This window comes from Leuciscus leuciscus (genome assembly GCF_965113295.1).
Source record: "Leuciscus leuciscus genome assembly, chromosome: 22".
NCBI classification, from domain to species: domain Eukaryota; kingdom Metazoa; phylum Chordata; class Actinopteri; order Cypriniformes; family Leuciscidae; genus Leuciscus; species Leuciscus leuciscus.
In genome coordinates, this window is record NC_138746.1 from 24,152,403 (window position 1) to 24,166,753 (window position 14,351).

Consider the following 14,351-nt stretch of genomic DNA (forward strand, 5'->3'; position numbering starts at 1 on the left):
ATTTAATCCACAATAATCATCCTGGACTAGCAGTTCAGGGGTAAAACAATATTGTTGTGTATAGGTTATTTACAATTTTTTTTTTTTTTTTTTTGCATTGTTTAACCATACCATTTAAAACATCTGGCTTGGTCGCTACCGTAATACTCTGATTTGCATAAATGTCACACTATTGTGACCGAGGCCTCAATTATTTAATGTACATACTGTATGATCTGATGCAAAAACTCATGGATTTAATCCTATGTTAAAAGAGTTGAACAAACTGGGATTCAATTAATAAATAAATGAGTGACAACCTTTACATTCCCAGGACTATTCTGATATGAATTAGATTTTTGGACAAACGCTAATAATGTAATTGTCAGTGTCTTATTTTTACAACCACTATAACAAAAGACCTGGAATAAGATAACATAACAGGATGTTTTAATATGTCAAGTACACATTTTTGTGAGAATATGATTTTGAATCAGATTATGAGTTGCAAGTAAACATGGTACAAGGAATGAATATAACATTGCAAGGATATTTGTGGGCGTTCTGTAGGATACAAAATGAAGCAGGATGGATTTTTGGGGGGGAATGCTTGCTTGTTAAACATATAGTAAATGCTTATTTGCTCACGTTCAGTGTGATAGCCGCTTTTCCACCATTAGGTTGAACAGTTCTATCAATGGTAAGGAGTGGTTCCAGTTCAATGCTGCGTTTACGGCATGTTGTAATTACCATAAATAAAGTTCCATATGCTTTCAAAATGCTCTCGCATTACTTTGATGTCATACACAGATCGATCTGCACAGCGGTGCTTCTAGTCAAACACACCTTGAATCTGCAGTGAATACAGCAGCCAAGTTGTAGCTCTCAGAAAATTATGAGTTTACATGTTGTAATTACAAGTTCTACAAGCACATGAAGGCTTTTTGCAGTTCAGAAACATTACGGTAATTACGACATGGAGTGAACGTCCACTTGAGCCTGGGACGGCGTTATCGTACCGAAATTATCAGCGCGGTTGGCTAGTAGGTTTAACCGTTCTGGTAGAATGCGTGTAGTGACGTCGCAACTCAGGATTGGTCACTTGTCTGTTGATTGGCTACCAGGTTTTTGTAGCTAGCCAAGCGCACTATTTGAGCGAAGTATAAACAAGTTAATAGTAAAATTTAAATAAATATCTGATCATCCTCCATTAAGTGGACGCTATTTACATCTCATATCGTCTGTAAATGCTGGTGTTAACAAGGCAACAGCTGACAAATTTGTATTACATTCCAAAGAGCTCCGTTATCAGCCCCACAGTGGAAAATGAAACCAAATCCATACTGGCTGGGCCAGATCTGCATGGAATGGAAAGGTAAAGGAAAGAGAACGGTTTGCCCCTACAGTGGAAAAGCGGCTATTCTGTGCACGGATTTATAAATGAGGCCCCAGGTCTGTTTTAGTTTTAATTTAGTAGCTACCATATTGTCTAAGATAACAAGAAAAACACCACATTTTTATTTTTTTATGCCACATCAAAACAAAAAAAAAATACAAAAAAAAAATGCATTCATACATCAAAACAGCAGGCACTGAGCTCTGATCTTACAGGCAGTCATTTTGGCATAGATTTAGATAAAGCTCAGAGCCTGGTTCACACATTTACGTCCATGTGAATCATCCATGATTAAGTCAGAGTGAAAAATGCCAACTCATTGCATCTGGATTCCTTTTTATTGATGGCATATTCCGTTTGACATCAGTGTTTAAGCAGCATCACAGCTCTGTAGGAATGTTGTGCCCTCTGCGGCACTGACTGTGGTGCGAATAAACAGGACATGTGTTTAATCTGTGGGAACAGTGCTGGAAATCGTGCTGAAACATTGTTTTTGACCATAGCTGAAAGAGATTTCACACAAAGGCAGCTAAATTGATTCCTCACTGGCAGCATTCACACACACAAGTGAGACAAAATCACTGGAATAGGGTTGATGATCTCTTTCTGTCTCCGGCATGCCAAAGCAAACGACCAAAGCAGCGGTGACTCGTTTGAAGAGCAGATAAATGACAGGCCACTGCATACAAGAGTTTGAAAGGCAAAAATAAAAGTAGCATGACCATTGCATGTCTATTCAGGCTGGTGCGCTCATGTTAGATGATGGATTTCTCTGGAGTTCATAGACATCCTTTTGCGTTACGCTCATGGAAGGACAGATATTCCCAAAGTAGATTGTGATTGTGAATAAAAAAATAAAACACTTGACATTTGAGGAAACTCAGATATTGTAGATGAACAATTCCTGTTGCCAAACAAGACATCTTTTCTTAGGAGTTCACAATTAGTTTGTGCAGTTCTGTAAATTCCTGAAACGGTCTTTGTGTTCTGTTTCGGCTGGAGTATTCCTTCATTGCTGATGTTGTTTCAAACTGAAAAAGAAAAGAAAAAAATAGTCAATATTCATATTTATATCATGGCCAGTTTCCCAATAATAATAATAATATATTTTTAGTTGAGATTTGAGTGAGGATATAGTAGAAGTGTCACAAAGAATTAGAGGAAGAGAATTCCAGAGTTTCGGAGCCACAGCACTGAATAGATCACCCATTGTTGAAAGATGAAAACGAGGTACAGCAAGCAGTTTTAAGTCAGATGACCAGAGAGAGCGAGGAGGTGAATAATAGTGCAGAAGTTCAGAAAAATAATGGGGAGCAAGTCCATGAAGAGAAGACATTTAAAAGTTAACAAGATAATGTTATACTGAATGCAGAGAGGAACAGGTAACCAATGTAGATTATAGAGCAAAGGGGTAATGCGATCAGATTTCTTGACTTGATTGATGACTCTGGCAGCAGAATTCTGAACATATTGTAGTGTAGTGATGGTTTTAGCAGGTAGCCCAATAAGAAGTGAGTTACAGTAGTCAAGACGAGAGGTTATCAAAGCATTAAAGCATTATCTTTAGTGCTGAGAGCAGGTCGCAGTCGGGCAATATTGCAAAGGTGGTAGAATGCCGTCTTTGTAATAGAACTTAAATGAGATTTAAATGTAAGCAACGAATCAAATGTTACACCCAGATTTTTAACAGTATGGAAGAGGAAGAGCAGAGACAGAGTGAAGGTATATGTAAATTTCCAAGTCATCGTGATAGCTGTGACCATGACTATGGATAATGTGACCAAGAGGTAACAAATAAATATAGAACAGAAGTGGTCCAAGAACAGAGCCTTGAGGGACACCTTGAGAGAGAGAACACAGAGAAGATTTGAAGTTATGGATAAGATAACAACATAAAGCACTACCCGTGATGCCGATAGCTGATAGTAGAGGGGTAAGTATGTGATAAGATACAGTGTCAAAAGCTACTGTTAAGTCAAGCATGATGAGAACAGTAAGACAACCAAAATCAGCAGATATTAGGAGGTCATTAGTAATTTTTACAAATGTTGTTTCAGTGCTGTGGCCTGACCGAAAGCCAGATTGATAGGGATCAAAACGTTTTTTTGCATAGAGATGAGCTTCTAACTGTGAAGCAACTACTTTTTTAAATTAGCTTAGAAACGAAAGGAAGATTTGATATAGGTCTTAAATTATTCTTAAAAGAAGAATCTAGTCCTGTTTTTTTTTTTAAATGGGAGTGACCGCAGCTGTTTTTAATGATAGCGGGACAGACCCTGTAAGAAATAGAAAAGTTGATCAAATGAGAAATTAGGAGATAAGATTACAGATAGGCAGCTTTTAAGAAGTGAGGTAGGTGCTGGATCTAACTGACAAGTAGTTTGAGCAATTTGGCCACTAACAGAGGATGGGCTGATGAGAGTAAACCTAGAGAGGATGTGCTTTATGAGCTGAGGAGGTAAGGACCAGTTAGAGGAAACTTCTGATGAGTTTGATGAAAAGGTTTCATAAATAGATTTTCTGTCAGGACCACTATCGTCGAATACGATTTACAATTAGCATACAGTTTGAATTGGGCAGTGTGATTCTATTCTGGGCAAGAACTCCCTGCGCATCCATGCAGCCTAGCATGGATAAGAGCAAGGGGAGCAGCAATAACCCCCCCTAAGGGTAAGCAGAACAGAACCAACATGAATGTATTACAGATATCATTAATTCAAGATTTTAAAGTACAACATGATTCGAGAATTTATTTTGATTCAAGGGGAATAAGAATGCCAAATCCTGACTGACGAGAGGAGGAGCTGGGGATGGAGGAGGGGAATTGGCTCCTGAGAAACATGATAGCTGCTGGTAATACTGAAGGAGCTTATATATGTATACAGTGATAGGCGTCGTATTCCTATAGGTAGAAGTGGACCAGCTGAGAGAGTCAGCTGATGCGAGCTTGACTAACGTGACCTGCCAGAACTGATGCAACACTTGATTTATTTTATTTTCAAAAAAAGTGGTATACATTTAGGTATACATTTTACTTTTAAGTACTAGTAAATTTTACTTAAACGTTCAACTGTTTTAAAAAATGTGCTCCATAAAATGACAGACAGTCTGTTTTATTTTGTTCTCTTTTATGGGAATTTTTACAGTAAATACAAATTAATGTTATGCTCACTTTTCACTTAAAGGGATAGTTCACACTCTCACAGTTCATTGGAAAGAAACCGTAGCCAAGGCGACATCTATTGTATATCTATACCCGCCCGCGCTCTCAGATCACTTGGACGTGGCTGAGTTCAAGAGGTAAAAACGATATAAAAACTGTTCGTTTTCTCACACAAACCGCTCGTTTCGTGTCTTAGGCCATCAATGTGTACTTAAGATGGGGAATTGTTTAATTTGGACGACGGGGAATTGTTTTAATTTGGACTCTGTGCATGCTGTTTGAGACAAGTGACCATCGACCTGCATTATATGACTGACAGACAAGAACGGTTTGACCTAAAAATATCAAAATTGAAACTACTGCGGAAAAAAAGACACCTACATCTTGGATGCCCTTGAGGTAAGCTAAAACATACCAAAATTTAATTTCAAAGTGAACTATCCCTTTAAATGTCCTTTTTGATGTTTGTTGTCTTTTTGTTAGTAGCTTATATAAACTACTTTTTCAGAACAGTAGTTTGATGGAAAGTTTTTTTTTACAACTTTAAATTGTGTAGCTTGTAACTTCCAAAGCTTACTCAATAATGTCTATGATTATGGAGGATTTAACACAATTAAAGTACCAGGTTTTGTTCAATATACATTTGTAAAAGCTTTTGTGACTTTCTGACTTTCATAATCAATGCAAAAAGAGGTGGAAATATTGGGTCTAAGAGATTTCTTAATTTGCATCTTGACAGTGAAAAAAAAAAATCCAATCCCCCATAAAATGCCTTCATTTGAAACTCGATAAAACCTGCCAAGCTTGAAGAAAGAGTGTGAGATTGTTTCAGGATGGATATTTATTGGCTTGCATGTAATGACACAGTGTAAATATTTACTCTCATATATCTAATCCATCACAGAAGATAAACTATTCCAATGAATATTTCCCTTTCTTTCTTCAAACATCAATTTGCACGCATGGAGATGCCTCAGGAGAAATGCAGAGTCTAAGTCAATCCACCAGGGCTGTCAGTATTGAAATCCAGAGCCTCAGCCCTTACCTCAAGCCTGTAACAGTGACACAGCTGAACACCTGGGGAAGCTTCAGTCTCTAAAGAGGTCATTCTCAGCACCCTTCTTGTGCAAATAGGACTGAAAATAAATCTGCTCATCTGCTAGCTTGCCTGTGGAATAACCTTCCCAAACATGGAGTCTGGCAAACCCTCCGGTTTTATAATCCTTATCTCAGTCGTACCGCAGAAGACTAACTGAAAATACAAGGGGGAAAATGAATTGCGCTGGCTGATAATGTTGTTTATTTGCATGCGTTGTTTTAGCAAATCCACTAAAGAGATTAGGCAAATCAGGTAATTGTGCAAACACGCCCACAAAATAAGTGCTGATAGCAATATATCCTGTCAGTACCCTCAGATGTGCAGCTTTGCACTTTCTCTTCCACTAAAATGTGCAAATTCTTATATTTTTTATTAGAATAGAGGAAACAAAAATGTAAAATGTGATTGTCACACACACACACACACACACACACACACACACACACACACACACACACACACACACACACACACACACACACACACACACACACACACACACACACACACACACACACACACACACACACACACACACACACACATATATATATAAAGAGTTCAGATGCAAAAGCCTCTAAGTGCCATCTGAAATTTTCTTATAGAATGATCATTTTTATCAAGCTTGTATATTTAAGTTCAGTAATTTCACTTAAATGATAATTAATAGGTAATCTTCATTGCCTTTTAAGTGAAGTTATTGAATTTAAATATACGAGCTTGATAAAAATGATCATTCTAGAAGAAAATTTCAGATGGCATTTAGAGGCTTTTGCATCTGAACTCTTCATATATACTGTTCAAAAGCTGGGGTCAGTGATTTTTAAAAAAACTTATTTTTTTTTAAATTAATTAATAATTTAATTCAGCAAGGATGTGTTAAATTGATAAAAAGTGATAGCCAAGATTTATATTTTTAGAAAAATTCTGAATTAATTATTATAATTATATTATAATAATTAATTAACTATTTTGAATGAATTCTGTTCTTTTTCTTTAAATAATTCTGGAAAAAAACACAGGTTCCAAAAAACTGTTTCCAACATTGATAATAAATCAGCATACAGTATTAGAATGATTTCTGAAGGATCATGTGACACTGAAGACTAGAATAATGGCTGATGAAAATTCAGGTTAACATCACATAAATAAATTATATTTTAAAGTATATTCAAATAGAAAACCATTATTTTAAATTGTAATAATATTTCACAATATTCATTTTTTCCTGTATTTTTTTATCAAACAAATGCAGGACTGATGAGCACAACAGACTTCTTTGAAAAACGTTAAAAAATGCAAAGTTCTGGCATGGAACTCTAGGTGGCGCAGGCTAATAGGTCCTTTACTCGCCTGTTCATAATCACATCATCTACAAGGCGCAGCTGATTGGTTCCTGCCGTATCAGTGGCCAATGAGCTCACTGCTCAACCTTCAAATACTTGTGTAGCATTTGCCTTACACTGGTCTGGCAGTGTGTTTTCAGAAACCTTCCACCTTCCCCAGCTCCACCTGTATAGATCTGCTACGGGTAATTCATGTACTCTATACTGTACAGCAGCAGCATGTCTTACTTGCTCACAGCAGCATGTCGTGTATGTATTAGCAAGTCCCGTACTTACTCCACAGCAGCATAGCAGATCTATTCCGCCAAGACCAAACATACAACATTGTCATACCCATTACCATGCCAATCACTCTGAGAGTTGTCATGACAGAAATAGTAATGTTTTCAAAATTTTGACCAGTACTGTATATGTTCACTTGAGGATACAAAAAGGACAACAACAAAAAAAGGTCAAATGTGATTTTTTACCACCATTCACTTGAGGACACACAAATGTAAAATGTGATTTTTGACCACTATATATATATATAGTAGAAATTAATTTGGTGATTAATTCAAGCTGGTGTTTTCACTATCATCTATCATTTGATCCTACTTTGGAATCATTATAAATTGATGCTGCTAATATCCATATAAAAATGTACAAAAACGTACACACGTGTCCCTTTTAAGATTGTTTTCCACTAGCTTTATATGGTAATAAAAATCCTTGCCACTGTTGCCTTTGGCTTGCTCAGTTGGGGATATTTTGGGGATATTTAATTTTATTTTATCAATCAATAAATTCCTCTTGAAATAAACTTTGTTGTATTATTTAAATTTAATACTGTGAAGCTGCTTTGATACAATCTGTATTGTGAAAAGCGCTATACAAATAAACTTGACTTGACTTGACTTGACTTAATAGTACAATAATGCACATGTGGTGCATTCTATAATGAGGCTTACTTGCATAGAAAGGAGGCATGTTTGGCTAAGTAATGTAATAACTTAAATAAGTTATGTAATAACTTCAATCTGCATGATGCAATGCTATACCACAAACTGTAGCGCTTGATTAAGCTGGATTGCAGGTGCCATGCATATAAAATGCAGAGATTGGTATTGAAATACTGCACGCTAAAGTAGCACAACTGTTTAGTCAATTCGCCCACACAGTTATAAAGAGAATATCAAAGCTGCTGTGAGGGAATAGAGTGACTCAGTTCATTGAGCAGACAACAGTGAATAAAATTTGCAGGATTCAGCCCCATACCTAACATAGTTTATTTGATGGCTCATAAATGAAGAATACAGATTTCAATAGAGCAAGCAATAGAAAGAACCTTTCACTACCTGCACCTTACTCCTTCAGACTTTTATGTGCTTTTTTCCTGCTTTGGATTTTTGTTTATTTCCTCAAATATAAGAAATAATTGTCAAACATCTGAGCCACGGATGCTGAGCCACAATATAAGGTGAAATCGGTGAAGGAAAGTTTCAAGACAACAAGAGAAAGAAGACAATCATTAATGCGCAACTCTGAGATTTAGCTTAACTTATACTAACAATTGCAAACAATGTTTCCCTATATACTGAAAAGACCAGCATATCACTAATGTACACATATGTTCAAAAGTTTGGGGTTAGCATGGTTTTTAATGTTCTCTCTTATGCTCACCAAGGCTGCATTTATTTGATCAAAAATATAGTTAAAACTGTGAAATATTATTACATTTTAAAATAGCTGTTTTCTCTTTTAATATATTTTCAAATGTAATTTATTTCTGTCATGGCAAAGCTTCATTTTAGCAGTCAATACTCCAGTCTTCAGTGTCAGTGTTGAAAACAATTATTGTGCTGCTTAATATTTTTGTGGAAACTGATATTTTTCAGGATTATTTGATTTATTTCAAAAGAACATTATCTGTTTTAAATATAATTTATTCAACATTATAAATGTCTTTAGTGTCACTTTTGTTCAATTTGATGCATCATTGCTGAATAAAAAATATGAATTTCTTTCTTATGAATGGAATTTTATATTATATGTAAGCTTTTTAACTAGCTAGTTAATATTAATATTAAATAATACAATATTTGCCCCATAAATCGATTTTCAGGTGCATTTTGTTTTTACTTTTATAAAGGCAATGTTTTTCGAACCCTATTAAATGTACTGTATGTCATGTTTTATGTCAAATTCTTGAAATTCCATTAATTTAATTCTTAATAATCAAATGAAATCAGTTTCAACAAAAGCCATCTTGGCCCTGCAGTGGCACAAGCTGCATCTATGTATTTACACACAGTTTAATGTGGCATGAATGCAATACAATGGCATAAATAATGTTATGAGGTAATGTTTTAAATAAATAAAAAATCAATAGAGAAAATAAATGATGGTACAAATGAAGAGCAGAGACGGAGCGAGCTGATATGTAAATGTGCAAGTCACCGGCATAACAGTGATAGCTGAGACCATCACTATGGATAATGTGACAGAGGTAACATAAATCTGAACAGAAGTGTTCTAAGAATAGAGCCTTGAGGGACACCTTGAGAGAGAGAACACAGAGAAGATTTGAAGTTATGGACAGTAAAAAAAAAAAGTGTCTATCAGTGAGATATGACATAAACCAAGATAAAGCACTGCCTGTGATGCCGATAGCTGATAGTCGAGTGGTAAGTATGTGATGAGATACAGTGTCAAAACCCAGCTGCATATATGTATTTACACACAGTTTAATAAATTTTTTTAATAAATAAATGTTCAATATGATTTTGTTCGCATACTCCCTCTGTCACCTCAGGTAACCCAGTTTGGGAACCACTAACATACTCGATTTGTGCATGTATTATCAAAAGACTTTGTGTGTTTCAATCAAAAATGCAGTAGCACATACGTATTTGTATGGTGTAGGTACATTCTGTGCGTGTTCACGGATCGTGCTGTTTGATGGATACAGCCATCACCTTGGAAACTGTGCCAACCCTGACATCCTAGGTGAAGGGGAACTGCCATCACAAACAGCCATTGCCAAAATGAGTCAGAGGTGTTTGTGTGTGAGGGTGCCAGAGGGGTCACGATCCCCCTGTATCTGCTCCAATCAGCTGGAGTGACAGCAGAAGAAAGAGGAACTGACATCAGCCTTCCCCTTCAGCATTGCTGTGAGGCCAGACGCGCTCTGGACGCTCCTGGGTCCCTATTTACATGAGCTTTAAAAAACCCTGTCAGCTGTTGACTCATCTCTTGAGATCCTGGTGAAGTATTGGTGTACCTTTGGTTCCTTTTCTCTGTCTTTGGCTGAGGTTCGACAGCTCGCTGGCCTGCACATTATCTTAAGGCCCTGACATACTGGCAACTTTTTGAGACTGTGCAGACAGGCAATTTAAGCATGTGTCAGGTGAACAGGGGCCATTTTTAGTTCAGCGATCAATATACCATTGAAACCTATTCATTATAATTTAAAAATATTGCGGTTTTATGTATTTTAACTGGTTTGCCTGTGTAGTAGTAATGGACTACGGTATATCAAACGCTATTATTACTCTAAATTACAATTAGTCATCAACACACGTTCCCATTCAATAATAACATACAACAACTGAATTATGACTGATGTCAGGGATGGGCCACTAAAATCGCTCGATTTTTGAGTCTTAGAATGACTTCTCTATTTTTGGATGCCCTTTTCATTGCACACAAAAAGTGACCAGTTTAACCTTGGTCAAGTATAGCTGTTTGATAGCATAGACATAGGGAGAGAGATGTTTGAAAGTAATTGGAGAGGAGTCTTACTGCACTATTTACTATCTCAAATTATAGTCTATCCTTCATGCTTCTCTACCAGTGCATATTTAAGTGTTGCATGCTGGGCTGAGAGAATTACAAACCCTAAGGAGGGCCCATGCGAGCTAGACCACTTTAGCTTATTTTCCTCTGTCCTCCCCTGAAGTGATAGATCCAGGTGATGATGATGATTGCAGAGTTGCACAATTGCCATAAAGCAATATCATGGAAGACAATATGACGGTACTTCTGTTAGATGCTTCCCTTGGGTTGACAGCACTTTGTTTGCTAGATATGCATTGTGCATCTTTGCCTCAAAAAGTAGCCACTCAGCCTTGACCAGAGTGAAATAGACAAATAAAGAGACACATAGTGTATCATATGTAGTCTAATGAGGATGCAATGAGCCTAGTTATTTATTTCACAACCTGGCATGGTACAAATAATTTTTGATATGGAGTCTTGCTGCACCATTTAGCACCATTCTCAAAACAACCCCTGCTTCAGCTTATGTTCTTCTTCCAATCTAGATGATTACTGAAAGGCGATATCAGGGAATGCTCTGTTAGAACCCTCCTTAGTGAGCACTAACACACACTCTCACCTTTGAAGTACATTTAAACACTAGACCTAACAAGGTGTGAAATCTGAACATAGGTGCTCAGCATCTTGAAGAATCTTTTTCGTAATCACACTGAAAAGAACCACTTCTAATATCCAGCATCCTATAAACTAACTCATGCATCATGAGTAAATGATGAAACTAAAGGAATTTGAGTTGAACTGTTAGCTAATGTGTCTCTCGAATCTATTATGAGGTTAGGAAGCACTCATCTCTCCATTACAAATATGCCAGCGATATTAAGAAGCATTATTCAGGGAAATAAGTACTAAGGGTTTACTAAGTGGGGTTTAAGAGGTAAAATTTTGAGAGTTAAAGAGCTCAGCAGAGCTATTTTTAAAGATTTAACTATACTTTAACATTATAAATGCTAGTGATGCATGCAAGCTTAAAAATTACAATATACATTCTTGTGCTCATTAATCAACATTTCTAAGATGAGAAAAATATAAAGATACTGCACTAAAAGCAACTTCTCTTGAAATGGAATAGAAAATAACAGAATAAAAAAATACAAAAAAAATTGTAACAGTAATTTAATGCATCCTTGCTGAATTATAGTATTAATTTCTGTAAAAAAAAATTAATAATCTTACTAATCCCGAACTTTTGAAAAGTAGTGTATTATTTACCATTGCATGCTGTTTTAAATGCACAGTAAAAACAGATATTTCAGGTATGGGCCACTAAAAATTATGCTCCATTATGGAGTCTCAGAATGACTTCTCTTTATTTGGATGCTAAAAACGTAACTATGCATTAACTTTATGAATGCTTGTGATGTATGTGAGCTTAAAAATGACAATTTGCAGTCTCATGCTCATTAATCACATTTCTAAGATGAAAAATAGCACAGATATTACACTACTAAAACCAACTTGTCTTTAATGCAAAGCCAGGAGTTCTGCGAGACTTTTAAGATACAGCGCGGAAGTTTGAGAGAGCTGAAACGCAATAGAGGAACGCAGTCAGATTAAAGACCCACGCTAACCCCCAATGAAGGACGGAAAGAGAAATCTGTTTTTACAGCCAGTCTCTCTTTATGCCTGTGCAGGGAACTAATCCCAATGACTGTCAGCCGAATACTCGTCACCCCACCAAAGCTCCTTACACGACTCCACGCACATCCAGCAGTGGCCACATCCGCATCAGCTGGCGTCCCGTTGTCCCCTGGAGACGGGATGGTTTAATCCCCAAAGCCACTCTTTCTCTCGACTGGCACCCGGCATCACATTAGGCAGCTCATTCCTGAGTTATATAAGAGCGAGATGAGATGAAATTTATTCTTGACTGTCCATCATGAGCAATCTTCCCTGTCAATGAGTTTCCGCTCCCCTGGAGTGAGCCAGGTGAACTCTGAGACCAGAAACAAATGCAGATGTGAGTGTATGACCAATCAAGCATGCAATCTTTCTACCTGCACGATTATTCAAAATAAATTCTACATGGCTTAGTGTGATTACTGAATCAAAGCAGCAATGTGTTCTTACATGTGAGCAGCTCATGATCTGCCGGTGTTTGCAGCGGCTCAGATGAATTCCATGAATTCCAGTTTAGGTCGCTTTAATGTGCATTTGGGAATGCAACATTCACCAACCATCTTCCTATTCTTGTAATGGGAATCGCTTTTCAACAACAGAGAAGCTTTAACCCTTTCGCACGCAAGCTTTAAATATTCTAGCTGAGCCCCCAGCGTGAATTTTTTAACCGCCGTACGGTCCCACATGTGGGACTGTTATTTCTGTGCCCCTAACATATGGAATTTTAGAATGAACAGTGACATCAAATTTTGCCAGATTCAAATTGGCTTTCAAACTAACATAGAGAGAGGCGAGCTGGATGTCATTCATATTCGCACAAACTCAAACAGTGTTTACAGGCACATGATGTGTTTATTTTATGTCACAGACACTCACATTGTCACAGAAATACCATAACAAAAGTTTATAGGGCATATAAGCACAATAATATCAATATAGGCCTATGAATGAAACGGTCAAGCGATGCGTGCAGCCATGTTTGTTTTCATTAGGTGGCTGAGCGGCTGTCATTTCCGTTCACTCAAACAGTGTTCACAGGCACAATGCTGCATATTACTATAGATAAAAATATAAACATACATGGCTTTCATAGACAGCTAGCATGGCGGTCCCCATCGAGCATTATAGTCAGCTAACATGATAATTATAAAGGTGTTTAAACGACAATATGCATTCACTTACATATATTTGAGAATCTGAATATTAGATGTTTCATGATATGGTTAACAAGTTTGTGAATATTTTTAAATAAAAATAAAGAATAAAAAGCAATACATCTGTAATACATCGCTATTGTGGCTGCGGTGTGTCACGTGACAAGCATGACGCATCATCATGGAAATAATAAGGTGAAACGTTCTAAAATAACACTTGTCTTAAGGGCTCGCTGTGATTTGCACATCCTGATTTTGCAGAGTAAGACAACATATTTAGTTGATCCTGGAACAACATTCCTGTCTAAAAATCGAATCCTAACCATATTTTAAACCTAAACCTACCCATAAGTTATCCCAAAAATCAAAGGGGAAATGATAGGTGAATAACACTGATGTAGAAGCACCTAACCCTGGTTGTAAGCCTAAACTGGACATAAACTGTCATGCCATGCCCTGCCTTTATGTTTGATCACGTTCTGTAAATAAACTGCACTTGGGTTCTCTACAAACTTGCCTTCAGTGGACCATCCTTACAACTTGCCCATTAAATATGATTAATTGGAATGTTGTTCCATTATCAACAAAGATGTTGATCCTGGAACGTTGCACTTGGTAAAATCAGGTTCTGCCTGCGGGATACCGACAAAATAAATATTTGATTTGTGGATTGAATATATTAAGACAGTCATAAATATCAGTATTTTAATTTTACATAAAATAAGATTATTTAAAAAAAATAATATACAATTCTTAGTGCTGCTGACAATCGAAACCG

General features: G+C 36.7%; 1 protein-coding gene across 1 annotated transcript in view; it reads right to left on the minus strand.

Annotated features, from left to right (window-relative positions):
* Nucleotides 1-581: 581 nt before the first annotated feature.
* Nucleotides 582-14,351, minus strand: part of LOC309487010 (zinc finger matrin-type protein 4) — a 107,518-nt gene continuing 93,748 nt past the window's right edge. Inside the window, exon 7 of the mRNA XM_082154555.1 lies at nt 582-2,406. Coding sequence (XP_082010681.1) covers nt 2,385-2,406 — 22 coding nt within the window. The 3' untranslated portion in view covers nt 582-2,384. The remainder of the gene's footprint in view (nt 2,407-14,351) is intronic.